Source organism: Taeniopygia guttata, chromosome Z, assembly GCF_048771995.1.
Source record: "Taeniopygia guttata chromosome Z, bTaeGut7.mat, whole genome shotgun sequence".
In the NCBI taxonomy this organism is placed as follows: domain Eukaryota; kingdom Metazoa; phylum Chordata; class Aves; order Passeriformes; family Estrildidae; genus Taeniopygia; species Taeniopygia guttata.
The window spans coordinates 67,286,922-67,308,060 of record NC_133063.1 but is presented as its reverse complement, the minus strand read 5'-3'; the positions used below and the strand labels follow the sequence as shown (position 1 = coordinate 67,308,060).

At 39.4% G+C, this 21,139-nt stretch overlaps 1 protein-coding gene and 1 long non-coding RNA gene across 4 annotated transcripts in view; one reads left to right on the top strand and one right to left on the bottom strand.

The window, feature by feature from the left end:
• Positions 1 to 1,296: 1,296 nt before the first annotated feature.
• TNPO1 (transportin 1) overlaps positions 1,297 to 21,139 on the top strand; it is a 75,535-nt gene continuing 55,692 nt past the window's right edge. For 2 of the 3 annotated variants that reach the window (XM_072922086.1, XM_072922085.1), the window contains exons 1-2: positions 18,248 to 18,355; positions 20,826 to 20,901. In XM_072922086.1, the coding sequence (XP_072778187.1) occupies positions 18,251 to 18,355; positions 20,826 to 20,901 (181 nt within the window). In that variant the 5' untranslated portion in view covers positions 18,248 to 18,250. Of the gene's footprint in view, positions 1,435 to 17,883; positions 18,067 to 18,241; positions 18,356 to 20,825; positions 20,902 to 21,139 lie in introns of those variants that run through there. The other variant, XM_072922084.1, reaches the window with a different exon arrangement.
• LOC140681762 (uncharacterized) lies at positions 8,183 to 17,658 on the bottom strand. The gene is made up of 3 exons (XR_012052899.1): positions 16,172 to 17,658; positions 12,329 to 12,509; positions 8,183 to 11,295 (listed from the first exon to the last, which is right to left on the bottom strand). It is a non-coding gene; the product is annotated as an uncharacterized lncRNA (long non-coding RNA).

Below are 21,139 nucleotides of genomic sequence, written 5' to 3'. Positions count from 1 at the left end.
GTTTGATCTGTCACCATAACCTGCAGAGGACCAGACTGGACTGGGATGTGGGAAGCAGGAGCAAAGCACACACACACTTCCTGGTCTTACCAGGAGGGAAGGAGAGGGATAGCTGCTGCTGGACTTCAGCAGCAGGCTCTGCACATCCCCTCACCCTTCGGCTACCAGTGTGCCAGGAGGAAAGGAGAGAGGACAGTCTGCTGGGACTTCAGATACAGACTGCACGCCTCTTCACCTCCAGCTACCAGTGTGCCACGGAGACTCCAGGGACAGACTCTGCTCGCCTGCTCACCCTTTGGCTACTGGGAAAAAGCTACAACAGCGGGGGTGAGCTCCGTGTCAAGACCCCTACCCCCTGCCGAACTGACTTTATTTAATAAAGAGCTGAACATTAATAAAGACATAGACCCTGTCCATTTCAAATAACATGCTTTTCTAAATGGTCTATAAGTATTAGAAATTGGGTGACAATTATCAGCTTTTACTGTTTAATAAAAGAGTAGCTAGTGCTTACAGTCAAGGAGATAGGACTGCAGCACAATTAGAGATTGCTACTATAATTTATTGGGATGCCCACAGCCATGAACGAATGTGCAGTGTTCTTGCCACAACAACTGGCCACACATCAAAGAATTATAGAATACAATGGTTTGAGTTGGAAGTACTCTCCTCTGGACCTGTCCTAAAACGTCCATGTCTTTCTGGCATGAGGGCTCCAGAGCTGGATATAGAAGCCAGAGGGGAAGAATCACCTTCCTCAGCCTGCTGGCCTCACGCTTTTTGATGCAGTCCAGTCTGCAATTGTCCTTCTGGGCTGCAAATGCACCTTTCCAGATCATGTCCTGCTTTTCATACACCAGTACCGCCAAGTGCTTTTTCACAGGGCTGCTCTCAATCCATTCACTCACTCCATTGGGAAGACCCTGCGTGTGCACTTGCGCTAACTCGCTAAGACGAAAGCCAGGATGCTGTACTTTCGCTGTCTAGCCCTCAGCCTCATTTTTGATTTTTCTGTTCTTTTTGGCACATGTGTCAGACACCTCCTGTAGAGCAGCTGTGGCCGGAGGGCTGCGGGCGTGAGGGGGTGCGGGGAGAGGAGGCCGGCCTGGGGAGCCTGGCGGGGCCCAGGCTGAAGGATTCCTGCGAGGAGCCCGTCAGTGTTGGGGCCCACGGCCGAGCCCGCGAGAGGCCCGGGGGGCCGGGCGGCCATTTCCCCGCCGCCTCCATCCCGCCCGGCGTTGCCAGGGTGACCGGGGCAGCGGCGCCCCCGCCCCCGGCCCCGCCCCGCGGCCGAGCGAGGGGCGGCGGCGGCCGAGCGAGGTTCCCTTTGTTCGGCCATTTCGGGGGCCGCAGCGGCGCCGCGCGGAGCTGTGGAGGGAGAGGTTGGGCCGCTCCCTCGCCACTCCCCTGCCGCCGGGCTCTGGGATGGTGTGGGTACGTGTCGGGCTGCGAGGGGCGGGGTGGGACGTCCCATCCCCGGTAGTCGCCAGCGCTGCCGCGTGGCCCGGCCGATGTCAGGGGCGTCCGCGCTGCTGTTGGGCGGGGAGCCGCGGGTCTCGGCCGTGGGGTCTCGGCCGTGGGCTGCCTCTTCCGCTCCTACCGGGGGTGGATGGATGGATGGATGCATGGATGGATTGGATGGTTGGATGGATGAGGCAGGCAGCGGCTGGAACCTGAGGATCTGGGCAGACCCCCGGGATACCCTCACGGCTGGCGCTCTCTGCAACATTGTGCCGGAAAGTGAAAGTCGCTGCAGGATAGAGGAACGTGGCCCCGTTTCCTACCGTGGTTTCTGGCGTGTGTGGGGTCCCTGTACAGATTTGCCTATCTGTGGGGTTTTAAATTTTTATTCCGAAATACTAGAGAGGCGAGAAATCTCATGATTGTCTAGTACTTTCGTTTGCATAGGAAGGTTGTTAATTTAGGTACTCGGTGGAAATTGACACTGGAACTTGTGAACGTTCTGTGGGGTGACGGTACAAAGGACAGGAACGCTTTCTGGGTTGATTAGTCTGCGAGATATTTGTCTCCTTGCTGTGAAGGTTTATAAATCCTCTCGACTTTCTGCTCGAGACCGAGAAATCTTCCTACTTACTGTGAGGATTGTTCTGCGATGAATTCAGCTTCTTAACCTGTTAGTTTGTCCTCTTGCATAGTTACGTAGTCCTTAATGTGGCATTCTAATACATCAAAGATGTGGTTAAATCCTTACAACACACATTGAACAAAAAGTTGACTTTTGTTCCTTCTGTAAATGAATAATTGAACAGAAAAAATAGTCATATACCCGAACTCTTAAAAGGAGCCTTTGATAGAATTGGAAATTGAGCCCATAAGTCTTCATTCTACATCTGCTGTGTGAACTGTAGTTATTTTTGAGTGGTATGTGGGAGGATGGAGGAAAGGTGCCTACAGTTGGGAAGAATAGTTTCTGTATGATCAAAATTACTTAAGAATGTATTTTTCAAGATTTAGCTAGCTTATTCTCAAAGGATAAGACAAAAGAATAGTTATGATAGTGCACAAACAGATTACAAAAGCAGTTTATTGACTGTGTTAAAGGAGGAAAGCTCAAGTTAGAATGAGTATTGACTAAGGACCATGATTACTGTTGGATACAGGCGATTACATGTTTCATTGACTAATACAGGTGCAAGCACAGCTGCTAAATTGACCTATGCCTTGTGACAGGGAGGTTAATACAAAATAATAATGGCTTTATGAATGTAGGTTTTTACTGGATTATCTGACACGCTTTTCTGTTATATTTATTTAGAATCCAGTTTAAGATTGAATGTGAATATTCAATAAAGCAGGTATGTGTGCTTCAGGGATGGGGCCTGAAACCTTTTATAGTCAGGTGATAGGTATGCACAGAACTGTTCAGCAGACTGGCAGAACTGTGGTGGAGTATATCCTATTCGTACTTCAGGCACACCAAGATGCTATGGCCACAAAGGAGAGTGGAGGGATGGCCAAATACAATCCTCCTCCATCAAAGCTGGTGTTCAGAATCTTTCCAGTTAAAGATTGGGGCTGAAATAGAGATTGATATTTTGTCTTTTAAATGTCTTAATAATAAAGATCTTCTATCATGGATCCAATGTTGTCAGTGTCATAAACAAATTTACAGCAGTTTTGTGTACTTGATATGCACTGGCCAGTGCATTATTATCAAGTTGTGGCAGTAACATGAAACAGGGAGGATTTTTTTTGTTTGTTTTGTGTTTGAAAAGCTAGGACTGCTTTTCCATTACTTTCATGCCTTAATATGTTGTGATCAGTTTTGATCACAGAAATTAATTTTACCCATTAATTTGGTTCCAAATTCTATAAGCATTTAAGTACATGTAACAGTAGTATGTTTCAATCACTGAATCCACTGCTTTCCACTCACTGTTTTACAGTATTGATTTGTATAACTGACATAGCTTTTCTACATACATTGATAGACTTTTATTGCGTATATTGTACATAATAATATATTAATATAGAGAAACATTCTAATATAGCTATATTATACAAATCATGCTGAAATTATTTTAGATTTCTTATTGAAAGAGATATAGTTGTGTAGATCCACTGTTTGGTTTATGTATGTGACCTGTCATGTACATGATAAAACACTATACATATTTATGCATGTATACATGGATGCCTTGGAATATGGCTTTTTCTAGTAACAATATATGAAATAAACCTCCAAATGTCACCTTTAGCCTTTAGGGGGTTTTCTTTTCCAAACCAGGCTCCAGAGTGAAATTTAAACTATTTCAAAACAATTGTTTGTTATTTTCCATGTACTGAATGCATTTGAAATTCTGAGTTTGTGTATATGTCTGCATCTAGTGTCTATGTCCTTGTCTATGTGAGTGAAAGCATAGGCATAAAATCAAATAAAATTTGTGTTTAAAGAAATTTTTTGCTTTTTAAACCTTGACTCAGAGTCATACTCTAAATTATTCTCCTATTAAGTAATTTAATTTTGTAGAGCATTTTCTACAAGTCATTGTGAGATACTCTTAAACACTGAAAATGTGCTGCTTATGGTGAACCTTCCACTAATTGTATTAGTTTAAATATTAGGTCAGTGTTATATATGAAAGAAGAAAAGATAAGAGGTAGGTATATGATCATCATCAGTCACTTCTGGCATCCAGGGCTTTTCCAACCATGTCAAACCAGACCCTCATCTATGGCTCTTCTCCCACCTTCCCTACTGTATGTTCCTATCATTTAAGCTAGGATTGCAATCCAATGCTCACATTTAAGCTTTTCTATCTGCTCTTGCACCCATAAAGGTTTATTTTTTATTTCAGACTTCAGTCACATGATTTCTCCTCCACATACGCATATAATCAACCTTCACTTTCAGGAAGAAAAAGTGGAACCTTGGCTTCTCCTGCCTTCATGTAGCTCCTTAATCCTGTTCTTCCTATTTTATTATGACTTGGTCCTCTTCTTTTATCCAGAACCAGAAGCGCATTCTGCGGAGGGACAGCAGAGCTATTCATTATGTTGAATGTGGTGCAATGGTGGCTGCAGTAGTTCCTAACTGTTCCCACAGGTTTTGTGGAGACGTGTGCTGGCTGTATAGGAGCACTGGGACCCAGAATCTGTGGCTCAGTTAAGTTTTGAATGTAACATGGAACCAGGCATAAGTGGCATTTGTGCTACACTTTGGCCACCTTTTTTATAGACAAGGAAGAAAAATCAGTAGCAGACAAGCATGGAAAGGCAAGAGTAATTTTTTTCATCAGAGACTAAAAAGCACACATTGCTTCTTCTACTAGATAAGCTAAATCAGTGCAAAAATCCAAACAGATGTTTCAGTCTGTTTTACATCAGTTTTGCTTGAGTCAATCAGAAAAAAAGCCAACCTTAAATTAAAATAAATTATTCTTTCTTGTGCAGACAGGCCCCAAGCCCTGTCTTTGGAAATCAGGAGTGACTACGGTCCATTAAGTGTAATGCAAATAGATTAATTTTGTGTAAGAGGCTTCAGTTGTTGAATCTGGCCCATGAAAAGTAAAAACCAAGCAAGATGAGCTTTGAATGGGAGCTTTTGAACAAATGGGAATCACATTAACAATAACACAAGACTCATGTAATTGCATTCTTTGCTTGTATGTGAGAAAACAGATTCCACATTGGTGTCTGGAGCAGAGATGCTTTTGGAGCCCCTAGAAAAAGGAATGGAAGTAGGTCAATTGATGAGGGGAAATGGTTGGTTTAAAAAAACTTAATGTTGTTTCATTATTCTCTGTAACAGAGACAGCATGTATGCCCTAAGTACAAATATATTTCAGAAATCTTCCTGTCTCAATATTTTTTAACCTTCCATAAGTAAGAATTTATTTGGTCATTTGATTACATTGACATATGACTTCAGACACACTCCTTCCAAAATCTTCCATGTATCTGTAGAAGACTTTGTATAGTCTCCTTCTGTTTCTCCACTAAAAACACTGTAACTTCACATTTACCTGCTTCTGGAGAATCCCTATTCCCCCAGGAGATAACTGTTGGTTTTCTAAGCCAATGAGTACTTTTAACATGTTTTTCAATCTGTGATGATAGTATGCTTTCCAATTTTGCATGGAATTCTGTGTTAAGCATTGTCCATTCCAGTGGTTCTCTTAATTTCTTTGTGATTACAGAGAATCAAAATAGCAAACAAAAATCAAATACAGCACAATTGGCAGTATTCAAGCAACCCTCATTTGCATTGTGCATTTCAAGGTATGCTGTGCTTTGGTTGCTACTTCCAGTTGTAGTCTTTTCATATGTGGTGTGGAAAAGATGATACTGATAAGGGAATTCTCGGTTAGTCTTGCATATAAACACCAATTAGTTCAGCTGTCAGGTGGATTGCTTTGTTTGTTGTTATTTTTACTTTTAGAAGTTGTACAATGTTTTAAAGATAAAATATTTATTTTAGATATGAGAAAATTAACTATATTTAGACTATATGAAGCTGCATTTTTAAATATTTTAAATAATTTTAATAGTTAATAATATGAATTTTTGTATTAGCACATGAGATTGAGAATCACCAGACATTGAGGATACTTGTCCTTACCTTGTTTCTTTTGTTCTGTGTAACATGGCTAATGGGTCATAGTGAGGCTTTGATAATTTTAGCTCCATTGGGCATTGGGGTGGGATTCTCTCTCCTTTTTTTTTTTCTTCTTTTTTTCCTTCTTTTTTTTTAAAGCTAAATGAGATAGCAGAGGCTGCCTTTTGGCGATCTCTTTGTAGGTCTTGCTTTAGGTAATAATGCCAATTATTTGGACAATTTCTTAACCGCAGTTATTTCTTGGACCTTAGGAGAAAGCGTGTACCCCTGGAAACAAATAACTATCCTGAACACTATGAGGCCATACAAGTTGGACCTAAACTATGGTGGAAATTTTAAATTATGGCTTGTGAATTATTCGTAATCTGATTTGTTATTTTTGCAAATAAAACGTGATATTTCTATATATTTGGTTCTAAAATTTTACAGGTAGGAAGAACAAGAATAGAAAATAATACTTACATTTTTCTTCACATTTTCTTCTTGCTCTTGTTTTATTAGAGATAATAGCAAAAACCCCAAGTCTTAGAATTAAGTGTGATAAAATGATAAATAAGGTGAGACATAAAAAATTAATTTGAGAATTTGATATCTCTGATAAAATATTACATGTCAGAAGGAATTCTAGAAAAGGTGCTGTAGTACATGGTTCTGAGCTCTGCAACATCCCTTCTAGTGTCTTCTGTGGAGCTTACAAAGAGGCACCTCAAGGTCAGTGTGGTTAGATATAATGCAATATTTTCATTGCAATTTAATCCTTGGGTCCTTCAGAAGATGATATCAATGTAAGATATAAATTCATTACTCCATTGCAGGAGTAGTATGTAGATTAATTACTTCAGCCCTGTTACAAGTAGGTCTGAAAGAAGGCAAACAAATTTTTATCTTAGTGAAGTTCAGCTGTCCTGTTCTCATTTTCAATATGTGTTAAATAGAGAAAACTATTTATTATACAAACATCCTTTAAGATTATGCTAATTTAGTTGTTGATGTGTTTGAAACCTCTGATTTATTCAGTCAGACTTTTATGTTTGATCTTGAAATTCTGAAAAAGTACTAAAATCAATATTGGTTTTACCCATGCTGAACAGCTTTAACACTCTCAGTTTTAAATCATCAGGCAAGACCAAGTTTTATAGAAGTGTTTTCATTTGTATATATGACACCATGTATATAAGACATTCAGTACATTGTCAAACAATTAGTTTTGTTATTGAATTTGAAAGAAGTTAAAAAAAACTTGGCTGCCATATTATGCAGAAAATAGCTTTTTTTTTCAATTTAATATATAATTTTATATTTAATTTTTACTTATAGTGATGCCCAGAAGCCCTACATATGAGGCTCTAACATGTCAAGTGTGTAACAAACCAGCTTTTTCTGCATATGGTTTACGAAGGAAATACAAAACAGAATATAAATGTTCTCCAGTAGGCAAATACAAGGAGAATAAGAAGTATGGGAGCGACTTAAAAAATCTGTGAATATTTCACCTAAGGAGAATGTGAGAAAGGGCAGAAGGTATCTTGGAACGCCTTTTGTATTAAACATTTTCAAGGGTATCATATGAGAAAACATGGTGCAGGTCAATAAATTGAGCCTCAAGGTGAAGATCATAAGATCACTAGCAGGAAAAAAAGCCCATGTTCTGCATCATGATAATGGATAAGTGTTATATAGGGGAGAGATGTTAATTTATTCTCTTGGCTATAGACAGTTTGGCCTGTGACTGTAGTTTAAACTCTTCATAGGTTTATGTTTCATATACTGATTGCATTACTTTTTTAAGACAAAGATGATATGTAGAATGCCAGCAAGTTTATTTAGTGGAGTTGGTGAAGTGATTTGCAACTGGTTTTTATTAAAAATGCATTAAAGTGGCCTTCAATTTATTACACAACCTGTGCACTTAAGGCAGATGGAATTATTTTAAATTTAATTTCTCCACTAAATAAATTTATTTTATCTTTGGGCAAGGGAAAAAAGAATCCAAACCTTCAAAAGCCTTGAATTTTTTGTTTTGTATTGGTTGTCTTGTTTGTAGCATTTTAAGGGAATCAATTTACATATGTCATTTAGACTAAAGAATCACAGCAACTAGTCTCTGATTCAAATACATTTTAATATACTCCACAAACCAACATAAAAGTATTTAAATTACTAAAATATAAAAAACTTATAACTTAAGTAAGAATTACAATTAAATTCGTCATCTACTTACATTTTTATATGTTCAGATTCTTTAAGCATATATTGCTTTTCTAACCAGAATGCATAATGTAATTTTTGGTTTCTAATGTTTCTTCTTTCATGAAATGCTTCATTTTAACCAGAAAGGTAAAAGAATTGCTAAGGAGACTGGTAGCAAGTTGATTAAGACTGCATTAAACTGCCCAAGGAATTTTATGGGATCATTCATCTGTACAGTAACAATCACTATCTGTGGAGAAACAGCTATGGAATCACTTCAGCACAGGAGCTTTAGGTAAGGTGAATTGCTTGCCTTCAGACTTGCTTGCAATTTCCTTTACACTGGTTCAACATTGCTTCAAAACTGATCTCACAGCTACAGTTGTGAGAATACTTTAAAAAAAAACAAGGCTAGAAATGAGAGAATACAGTAAGAATTAAACTGTTATACTTTTGTTTTTAAATTGCTTCCTGTATTTATGACTTTTTTTAACTAGACAGTGTAAGTCCACAGTCTAACTGTAATTAGTCAGTGATCTCTCAAGACTCATTGCTGGAAAGGGCCATGAAGATGTGTGTAGAGGAACTCTTAAGGTTTTCGTCTGTGATGTCTGTCGGCTTCAAACTATAGCAATTTGAGTATCTTGTTTAATTGGAAGTCTGAGACCTTTCTAAAGCCTTATCTTCAGATGTCATATCCAAGAGCATTTAGAACACGACTGAATATGCTTAAACTGAAAAAGTTGAAGTATTTTTCCACTGGCCATTTCTATTAGATATTCGCCATGCATCTATTAATTGAAATAGTCTTCACTCCTAAGATTATGCTGCTTTCCTTGCCATAATATCCAGTCAGTTTTATTGCTTTGGTCAGATGAAAACTGGAAATTTTCTTTAGAAATTTTTAATATTGTTTTAATTTGTATCAATAATCTGTCTTTAATAAGACAGACATTTCTCTGTTCTTTTGTAGTTGTCTCACAAAATTTCTGCCAAGTTAATCTTGAAGCACTTGGATTGTAACTATTTGTTGTATTAAACAACCATACTTCCAACTCATATAATTTCTTACCATCTGAAAATACTGACATTCAGAGAAGGCAAAAACATTGGTTTTGATGTGTCTGCAAATTCCACTGTGTATATAGATGCAGGCACATTTTGGGGTATTTCTGCCTTTATCCATCATTGTTTTTTACTCCCTTGTTCATCTGAGGCTTGAAAAGGAATGTGCAGTCATTCTTTAGCATTCTCATTAAGATCAGTAAGTCCTATTTCCTTATTTACCTTAAAAGTTTTGCCTCTTTGATTAGGGTAGGTTTTGTATCATCCTTTTGTTTATGATTGGATTGTGTATGATTGCAGCAGTTGACTGCTCTCACTGATGCACACATTCTCTTTGAGAAGGAGCTCCATTCTAGATCAGTAATTATTTCCTCACTCTTTTCCACAAGGATCTAATTTTGTAATATTTATCTCACATTAAATATTAGAAAACACCCTGTACTCAGGCTTGCTGGATAAGATTGAATTCTAGTTTCTTTTTGATGGTTTGTAGATCTTCCACTTGTGTACCTGCCAGCTCATATATGACTCCACCCATTTATCCCTATGCAGGACAGATGACTGCTCACTGGAGCATCTTAGAAATACTGCCATTTCCTTGAGGCAATAGCATCTTAAGAACCTTAGATAAGCCACTCATTGCAGTAAGAAAATTCATCAGTTATGCAGGGAAAAATACACTAGCATTCTATTACAATGACCAGTGATTTTGTTTTAGCCAGCACTATTGCTGTCAGTATTCCAAGTATCACCAAAGCACCAGTGTTGTCACCACTGACACATCAGACAGTGGCAGTGTCACTGACAGGTGAATGTCATGGTGCATGTTCTGTGTGTAAAGGTTTTAAAACACAGAGAGTGTTCAGAAAAAGACTGGGAGGAAAGTAGATAAGTGTGTGGTTCTGAATTCTCTGCAAGAATACCTGGGATGCAAGGTATTTTGCCAAGAAGTTAAAATAAAACCTAATCCTGATTAATCAGGTCTTAAGGCTCCCAGTAAGTCTTTTGCCTTGAACCCTGTACTGAATTCCAAATTATGCCTCATGGGTTTCCAGAGGAGACTTCTCAGAATTTTGAGTTTTTCTTTACAGTTGGTTTCTTTACAATGGGTGCATAGTATGAAAATACAGTGGTGTGATTTAAACAGTGTAAAATAACTAATTTTAATAATTTAAATTGGAAGGCCAAAAAAATTAATTTTTTTGTATTAGATTTTAATTTAGCTTTTCTTTCCCACAATACCTAATTTTTACCTCAATTATGCATCAAAACATACTTGCAAATACAGATGCCATTTGACTTGTATTTGTTATTTCTTTCTACTAGCAAAAGGTCTTCAGCACCTTTACAAGTTCTCTTATTTTGTGAGATTCCTAATTTTTACGCTCTAATGTATTGTTATTTTTTATGATTGTGAAGATAGTGTTGTACAAAAAGGAAATTAAATTAGTGAACTGTTTCATGAGGGATATATCAGTTCTTTATATATATTTTGCATAAAACTTGGTTGGTTTATAAGCATCTTTATATTGGCAAGAGTTGGGAGAACTATGATGTATTTTGGTTCATCGTGGTGCAGATTTTTTTCAACATTAGCTTAAAAACAGATCACCATTACTTAGATTAAGGCTTGTTTTTTTTTTTTTTTAATAATGGTGAATAACTTAATTTTAAATAAACAGTGCATTCTTTTCAGGGCCAAGAACTTCCTGAAATTTGACACTGTCCCATGATGAGGTGTAATCTCCTTTACATTTGCTGTATTTCGTAGCAGGAATGATTTTATCTGCAAACATTATTGTAAAAGAAGAGCAGCAGATGTTTATCATGTTCCTATGCCACCAGGGCTCTCACACAGGCCTTGTCTGTCTTGGCTGAGCCACTGTGAGAGGAACAAGCATCATGGAGTCTCTCACTGTACGACTTTCCTTCCAAGATTTGCAGGGACCACCTTTCCAACCCTGCAAAAAGTCAGAAGAGGAATCATGCATCTATTAGGGTCTTTATTTTTATTAATCTCTGTTAGTTGATAAAAATGAATATATGACTGAAAGAAAGTGAATGCTAGAATTTCAGGGACTGCATCTCTTTTTTTCACAGTCTTATACCCATTCATGTATATGGGTTTCTTTCAGCTGTAACTTTGTATTTAAGTTGAATCTGCTACTTTCCTCTGATATTTTCAGAAGTCTGCATTCTGATCTATCACAGGGAACAGGTTCAAAAGCTGTGTATCATTTTGATTTTTATCTGCATCTTGGGGAAGCCTGAATTACCAATTAGAAAAACTGAAGTTCAGCAAAAATCATCCAGCAGATACCAGCTGCTTTTCCTCCTACTGCTCAGAGAAAGAAATCTTAATATATACTTCAAGTAGCGAGTAGAATTAGGGACACTAATAATGCTTACAAGAATTTTAAGCTGGCAAAAAGCGCGTGCTGGATTTCAGACATAAAATTTGACAGTAGAGGTTCAAATAAGACTGTACTCTCAAGAATGATGCCTTTCATCCTTTGTAAACCCACTTACTCCCTTTACCATTTAAGATTTCAGCTGATTGATCTGGTATTTTTTGTCACAAATTCATGAGGTGACGTTTTTCTCAAACAGCTCTCCATTGAGTTTTAGATTGTTTTCTGACTGCCAGCATTAAAAACATGTATTGCCATTTTAGTATCCAACATGTGTGGTTGCAGTGGGGCAAATCATTAGCCACACACTATTTTTCCACTTGGTATATCTGTGGAAATGAAATGATCATAGAATCACAGAATCATCAAGATTGGAAGGACCTAAAAGATCATCCAGTCCAACCATCCATCCAGCACAACCACTGTCTTCTCTAAACCACTAAACTACATAACTCAGTGCCAGGTCCAGATGCCTGTTGAATACCTTCAGGGATAGTGACTCCACCACCTTCTTGGGCAACCTGTTACAATGCTTGACACCCTAACAGTGAAAGTTTTTTTTTTTCTAATATCAGAATCTCACCTGTCTCAGATTAAGGTCCTTTCTTCTTGTCCTCTCATACTGGTACATTTGAAGAGATGGCAAGTCCTTGTCAAGATTATTTGATCAAAGGCATATTAAGTCTAGAGATCTTTCCAGTTTTGCACTGTCTACTACTTCATTCAGCTGGACATTTCATTAATGATAAGAATGGTGTTTCATCCTGTCAAAGCAGAATTCAAAATCAAAATGCTTGTGATGATGTTGCAGTTGGTGAAAGCTTGGCAGGTTTTTGTCCCTGTAGCTGAGAATCTTACATGTCTAATTGAACCCATGAACAGCAAGAGATTTGGGTTTCAGTTCTGACTTGTAATAAGCTTGTGCTATATATTGGTGTTTGTTATCCTAATTTGAATAAAGTCTTAATTGTTCTACAAAACAAGAAATATTAGTGCATGCTGGGGCTGGTCATCCATTTTATCTGCAATGGTGTGATGGTTTTCTACCTTTGTATATATGGAAACTGTATTGCTGTGCTCTTTTCTCTATGCTCATTTGATGCATGAGAAGCAGAGGTATTCATTAAACAAAGAGGTAATGTACTTCCGTCAGTAGAGTGAAATTACAGGCTGTCAAATTTCCTGAGTACTATTTCATCCATTCAATGGAATTCCACAGTGCAGGCTTTTACAGACAGTATCTGCAAAAATAAATACTGCTCCTCACCTTTGAGAACAGAAGCCATGAAATCAGGGAAGCTGAGTCTTAACAACTCTCCCTTTCACTGCCAACAGTGTAACAGATTTCATAAGCAGATGTGTTATTGTAACTGTAGATACCCTCAGAAAAAGTCTATCATCAAATTGATGATGTTCTACAGACAGCAAATCACATTACAGATTTATTTGCCTTGAATATCGAAATGCCAGTGCTCCAGGAAATTTGAGTTTGGCTTCATTGCAAGGTGTTGTTCTATGGGAATATTTGTACACATACACAATTTCTAGTTTCATACACAACATAAGACAAGATGAACTTTAGCTAGAATTATCTCAGGAGGGTAAGGTAGAAAGCTAACATTTCTCTCAGTTTTTTCAGCTTATTCTGCTCCTAGACCTACTGACCAGAGAGAATGAATAATGGTAGGAAACAGAGGTCAGTTAACAAATCTGAAGTTATATTACACAATAGGTACACAAATCTATATTCTATATATTGAGGTAATATAACTAAATCAAAGTTATATTACCTCAAAGCCCATACATTTGCTGCCTTGAATGTTTCTATCAAATTGCTCCTCAGAGGTAGAAGAAATTCTGTCTGTAGGTAAGAAAAAAGTTATTTTTAAAGATATTCTTAACCCTACCAATGAAGCACATTCTTAGTTTGGTACATTTCACAAAACTTTTTTCTTTAGACCAAGGCTTACGATTACATGATGCATCATGTTGAATTTGGTTTATCTTCTGCTAGGTGGTTTTCCTCTTGGTTTTTTTGTCATCCAGTGTGACATTGAAAGGCTCTTAAAAATGAGAGATTTTTTGCAACCTTAGTTACCAGGAAGATATTCTAGTACATTTGGCAACTTAGTATTCTTTGTGCCAGTCTTAATCACAATGTTCTACCTTCAACAGAATTACACTTGCAATAGTGGAATTGGTTAGTGTTGCATTAGAAAACAGCCTACAGCCTCTTCTGTCTCCGATTTCTATACAACTCAACACAAAGTGATGTTGATACTCCAGATTAAAAATATTTTTCTAAAGTTTTCTTTGTTTCTGCTTAAAACAATCCTTATATCATAACCAATCAACCCTGGAAATGTAGAAAATTAATTTCATAGACATTTCAGTCAGGAACACAAAATCCTTTCAAACTGTTTTCATAGCATCTCCTTAGTAACCTCTCTGGTGCTTCACAGGGTCAAACTGTCTTCTTCCTAAGACTATTCAAATTAATTGTGTAATAAATGTTACTCTTGTTAATAATATGGCTGAACTCAGACTGCATCAAATGTTTTAGAATGGATGTTCATTTAATATGTTGAATGTGAGGACTACCAGTATTCTTTTGAAGTGAAAGCTTAGGGCATTTATCCAGGCACAAAGCATTGCAAAATAGTATAGCAGTAGCTATTCTGCATGAGCTCCTTCACATAAACACATTTATTCTGTGTTATGAGAGCTTTTTGTCTGCTTTTCTTAATCTACATCACTCTTAGCTTGACATAAGAGGTTTACACAGAAAGCTGTTATGAAATATGTGTTATTTCCTCTGTGCATACAATCCTTTGCAGAAAAATACTGTAAGCAGTTTGTGTGGAAATTCAAAAGTCTGAATTTTAGCAATTGATTGAATGACTGATTACCATTATTAAATACCAATATTAAGGGTTGCAGTGCCTGGATTTTATGGCAAGAAGAATGTTATTAGAATTCTCTCAAAAATTAAAAAAAAAATTCCAGTATTATCAATGGAATAAAACTAAGTAATGGGAAAATTTTTCTGAAGGGTTAAGTGGCTGAAACTGCCTAACAGTTCTGAAATTAGGAGTATTTTGAGAATTAATTTCTACTAGAGAATAATTACTTGAAACTAGTCTCAAAACCAGTGGCAGTGAAAAGTTGTAGTTTCCAAATGTATGGCTTGGAGTCTATGGCATTTGAGGGATGGGACATCTTCCAAGCAGTGCAGATCTCAGTCTCTTTTCTCTTTGTTGGGAGGGATTTGCACCAGTTTCCTCTTTCTTTTGTAAGTGCAGTGAGACTATGGAGGGATGGGGTGGGTATTCTATTATGGATCTCCTATTTGTTCTAGCTGTATGTGCTTTGAGTGTCAGTTAATGCATGTTGCTGATTAGAAACCAGATTCTAATCCAAGTTCCTGTTAGTATCTGTTTATAATATAATGAAAAGCAACAGGAGAGATTAAAAGACCTAGCACCAAATGCACTCTAAAGTAATGGTAAGGACACTTTGCGGAAAAAATATTGGGTTAATTACCTTGGGAAGAAGAAAGAATCAAAGCCTGTCTCATACATTCACAGCTACTACTCTAAAAAACTAGATTTTTAATCATTTAGCAGCAGTACATATTGTAGCCGTTTCTTTTGTTTCCTTGTATGCCAGATATGTGTCATTTCATCCTTAATGGAGAATTCTGGGAGGGAAATGGAAGAGGTCAAGAAAACAGGAAAAAAAAATTATGGACACTTTTTGTGGACACTTAAGTAGAAAATGGCAAGATCTGTGAACAGAGAAAGATCTTAAAGATATAGATGTTTGGGCATGTAATTGTTTTGTTTGTTTTCAATATTACACATTGTGATAACAGTGGATTATGGCTAGTGCATGACACCTGAAGTCTGGATAACAGAGAAATCAAATATTCCTCAGCATTTTTAAGGCTTCTCTCTTCAGAGAACTTCTGTAATCTTAAATTATATAGATGAAGTGTGCCAAATTTAGTTCTGCTGCATTTTGCTGATCAAGTGGGATAAACCAGGCTGTATTTTGGAGGGTAGCATTCATGCCCTGGGTACTTTGTTTAACATTGATTCTGATTTATTTTCTATACAAGAAGACTCTTGATTGAGGAAAACAGGTAGTAGAAAACAAAAAAGGCATAGCATATAGATATATAAATGCAATACAGAAACAAACAATTTTCTCCTTTTTTTTTTTTTTTTCTGTAATGCTTTCAACCTGAAGGTTATTTCCTTGTCTCAGTCAAATTATTTTGACATCTGCTTATTTACATAATTTGGAGGGCTAGAGATAGGTTCTTCCTCAGGTTTCATACAGGTTTCATATACAGAAGCTGAAGGAGGCACCTTATCTTGCAGAATACCTTCTCATCTTGATAAGTCTCAAAAATTAATCTTACCTGTCTTGGAGGATGATCATGTAAAGCACTTAGACATCTTCACTAGAGATCTTCTGTAGAGGCTCCATTCATACTTCAATTTGTAGGTTTTTTCCTGTCCTTTCCAATGCAGAAGTGGAAATTCTTGCCAGGATTGAATTCTAGTTACATTCTTGGAAAGGAAACTTACATTCTTCTTAGTTATGGATCCATGCCATGCTTCTCTAACTGCTCTTTCCTGTTCTGTCTCTCAATCTTCCTTTATTTCCCTTGTTTCTCGTCTTTAATGTAGTACTTCTTTAGCACACTTGGTTTCCAGAAAATATTAGACAGATATAATCCTTGTGTCAAAATTTCTGAATAGTAATTTTTGAAGCTCTAATCAAGTTCAAACAAACTTGACAGATGTGGGGTAGAAGTCTCAAAGAAAAAAACAAGTTTCTACAACCTTACTGCTAAGGCACAGTTAGGTGAATGGGGCCCACATTGGCTCTTCCCTGCTTTGTTGGACTTCAGCTTTCATCTGTCCAGCTATGCATGCATCCCGGAAAGATCTCTCCTGCCCATACAGTGGGAGCCATTAACATCAGTTTTAATGGTCTGAATCAAAATCCTTTTCTTTTGGTATGTTCCTATACTTGAGGGAAATGAGTGGAGGTTCACCCTGATCAGAAAAATCTCATGTAAATCTTGTGCTTATCCTTTTCTATTAATTAGTGTCATGTTGTTACGTACCTGCCTTACTGACTTAATCTTGTTTAGATGCTGCAAACTCTCAAGAAGTGCTCAGCTTTTGTAGTCTCCCAAAAAGTCCTGTGATAACTACAGCAGTAGTTGCAATACTGATTTTGTCTCCTTCAAGAAGAGCATCACATAGTAATAGAAGAAAAGTTAGCTAAGGACACTTCTCAGCACCTTGGACCAGACAGTCAGTGTTGGGGAAATGAGACAAAGAGCCATATAGCAAATTATCTGAGATGCACCCTTGGGAATCAGCATTGTTCCCTGTTCTCAGTACCTCTGAACAGTTGTTACGGCTGAGATTGCAATGTTTCAACTGAGTTCTGTACTGCAGTAGAAGCAGCAGAAACTATTTTTTATGTCAAATGACGTGCTTACACAGTTACTAAAACTAAGATTATAAAAACCAGAATTACTGGTTTTCACTTTCACATTTTAGACCAGTTTTAAACAGAATTCTGTTAGTATAATACATAAAAATAACTATATACATACATGTGTAATGCATATTTTACATATATACATTAGTATTTTGTATTTTAATTATGATTTTAACCTGAGATCTCCGGTGATATATTTTGGGGCGCAGTTTAAGATGCAGTAGATCTTAAAAAAAAAGCAGTTTCTTTGGAGTTTGCACGCCCCAACCTCCCCCTGCTTCCATGCATACTTCGTCCTGTTCCTTCTTTACACGTGGAATTGGGGACTTCAGAGATCTGCTCAGCGCTCAGCCAAATGACGTAGAAGGCAGGAGGTACCACGTTCCTGACCCCGGGGTCTGATTTCGCGCCCGCACTTGTGTTCCGCAGGAAGGCGGGAGCCTCGCACTCGTTGCCGGGCGCTATCCCAGGGGGCTGGGCCGAGCCCGGGGCGCCCCTTCGCTCCTCGCCTGTCGCGTTCGCTGTAGGTTTCTGCCTGTTCTCGGGTGGGCGGCGTGGGCTCCCCGTTTCCGGTCGGCCAGGATTGAGGTGCTCGCGTTCTGTCGCCCGCAGGCTCCCGGCAGTGTGGGACGCACCGGGGAAAGGCGGACGCCGGCGCCGGCGGCCCCGAGGCGGCCCGGGCGGGCGGAGCCGTGCCCGGCGCTAGGACCCAGCAGGACGCGAGGCGGCTCTTCGGGCCGGATCACAAATTCGTCGTGACTCAGTCTCTGCTCAGCGCGGAGGCAGCGGGAGCAGGTCGGTGTCCTACGTCTATCCAGCGGCTGCTGAGGTACGCGGGGGCACGAGAGTCGCAGCGGAACGGGCACTGCCGCGCCCCTTCCCTGGCCCGGCCTTCCTTCATCTGCGCCGGTCCCCGCCCGGGCCCTGCCGCGCCGCCAACCGCGGCCGCCTGTTGTCTGCTGTTTTGCAGACAGCCAAGATGGAGTACGAGTGGAAGCCCGACGAGCAGGGGCTCCAGCAGATCCTGCAGCTGCTCAAGGAGTCCCAGTCCCCGGACACCACCACGCAGAGAGCCGTGCAACAAGTATCCTTGGCCGAGGCTGGCGGGGTCCCGAGAGTGGGGCGGGGGTGGCCGTGGCCGTGGGTGGGCGGGGGGACCGTGGCCTGCGCGGCGGCTGGGCCGGCCCTGCGGCGGCCGGGCCTGCCCGGCTCGGCCGGCCGGGAGCCGCCGCCGCGCGGGGGCCGCGCCCGGGCCGGAGCGGCCCCGTGGCGCGGCGTTTGAACCGCCGGGGCGGCCTGCGGGCCGCGGGGCCGCCTTCGCCCGGCGGGCGCTGGGCACCTGTTGGTAGCCCAGAGACCAGGGCCGCTTTGGGTTTGACCGTAGGGGGGGCTTTTTTATTTTTAAATTTATTTCTTTTCAGAGCTTGTACTCAGGCGCGTCCCCGCCGATATCCGCCGCTCTTTCAGGTTCCCCCGCCCAGCCCCCAGGGCGGCCAGGCGGGAACGGGGCCCTCGGCCCGGCGGGTCCCGCCGAGGGGGCCGGGGGTGCCCCGCGGGGTGTGCCCGCTCTCCCCGCGGCAGAGATGGGGCGGGCAGGGGCCTCTCGAAGTAATCTGGCGCCGGGATTCGAAGGGAAAGCCGGAGCTGGTGAGGGTAGTGCCGCTGGCAGAGCCGCTGCCTGTGCGCCCTCGTGGGCCTGCTGGTTCTGATACTGCGCATTTTGGTGTGTGGTGAGGATGGGTTTTTTTTGTCTGGAAGCTTGATCCTGAAACTCGGCTCGTTAAAATTCACGAAAATGGGGAGCTCTGCAGTATGTATTTTCTTGTACTGCTTTGATTTGGTGTTGTGGATTGATGGTTTTTTCTCCCCCGCCCCTCCTCTTCCCCTTCCCCCCGCGGCCCGCCCCCCCCCCGCCACCCCCCATCACTCTTCAGTATAGAAATAATGAATAGCAAGGTTTTAAGGAGTAAGGGTTGACAAAGGAAAACTTTAAATTAAGACTGGTAGAAGCATAGGCCTTAAAAAATAAAGGCCTCATCCATTGTTTCCTGCCCCTTGAGCTAGCCATAAGTGCTATGAAATTTATTGAAGTGCTGAAATTGTGTGAGGAGTTTGTTATCTGGATCTGTTTTTATTTAAGGCATTTTCTTGAAGGTCTCTACAGGAGGCAACAGAATTTCTTTCAGTAGGTAACAACATCTGTGTGTCTGTATACATTTATAGTAAGAGTTTAGCTTTAAGCCAGATTTGCTCCACTTGTAGATTTTTGTAGCAAATGCAGTGAATATCAGGAAGGCTTCTGCTCCTGTCTGAAAGGTAAAGGTCAATTACATCTTGATCATCTTGTTCTTTCATCTGTATTCTAAATTTTTAAAATATGATTGCTTTCTTTGAAAAATCCTAAACAGAAGAGTCTAAAGAAGTAGTCTTCTGATAATGATCCAAGCTTAAACTGGTGCTCTTTAGTATTTAACATACCGAAGTGTTTATAGGAACAGTGTTTATAATGTAGCTTTAGTGTAAAATTACACTTTAAAGCTTTGCTTCAAATAATTTTTTACATCTTGTTTGTTTATCGAGCTATAGCATCATATATGCAGGATGGGCAGTGTAAGTGATGCTGTCTGTCTTGATGATATATAGAACTTGACTGAACAAAAGTCCTTCCAACCAATGCTTGAAATTCTTTTTAAGTGATAGTGAAAACTCCCTGCTGTGTTGATGTTGGCTAGTAAAGGTTAGAGGTAAGAGGTTTTGTGTGCGTATAAATGTTCCACACACATACAAAAGGAATTGTGATGTTTGCTGTGTTCTAGGATGCTGTTTAATAACATGTCTCAACAATTATGAATAATGGTTTCAAATTTAAAGTACTTAGTTCATAATTTTTTTGTAGAAAAATCAAAAGTATGTGTATTTATTCTGCAATGCTGTTTCTTTATGATGCTGTTTTAGCAAATTTGAGAGTTTAGATGTCAAATACAATAAAGTGGGAAGTATATGTTAGCTAAAGCTCTTTGTTAGTAAAGTTGTAAATTAGTATGGCTTCAGATATTTTTCAATTACATTTATTGTATGTTTCAGGGAATGAAAAAGGAAAAGTTAAGTGGGTGAAGAAGCTGTTAAGAAAACTGGTCTAAGAACTAGTCTTCATTTCTTAGACCAATTAAGTGTTTTCTCATTAAGTTTCTGTTAAATACAGATCTTTCTCCTCCTTTCTGTTATTTTTTGATACATTTGACTACACAGTTGTTGGTAATGTTCAGCTGCCTGTTCTGATGATACAGCTTTACACATATTTTTAAGGAGCTGTTAATTTTTATATCTGTCCATGGATTTTTTTTTAGACTTCCCCATAACTAAAACCTATTCCTTCAGTAAGAAAATTACAGAAACTGTTTTTAGGTTGTTCATGCTCTGTATGTCATGAGCTTCTAGTCACAGCTGATTGAGGTGATGTAGCAGTACATAACAAACATAACAATATTTGTATCCAGAAAGCTATAAATGTTGTATGTAAAGATTCAACTTTCCTTAACAGTTTTTCTCTTCAGAAACTAGAACAACTCAATCAGTATCCAGATTTCAACAACTACCTGATTTTTGTTCTTACAAAGTTGAAGTCTGAAGGTAAGTTCTTGAGATAGTGACTTTTATTTTACTTTTTTTAGTCTTTAAAAAAAAATGTAGTGTTTTGCTTCAAAGAAATAGAAAGCTAGCTCTAGTCAGTTGGTTGGTTGAGCTGTCTGTAGTCATGTAGAATTCACTTATGCACTCAGTGATCTTTGTGAGGAAAAAAATCTGATAACTTATTGGTACTTGCATTATCAGCCTGAGAGTGGAATCCATTCTAAATGGCCTATGAAAT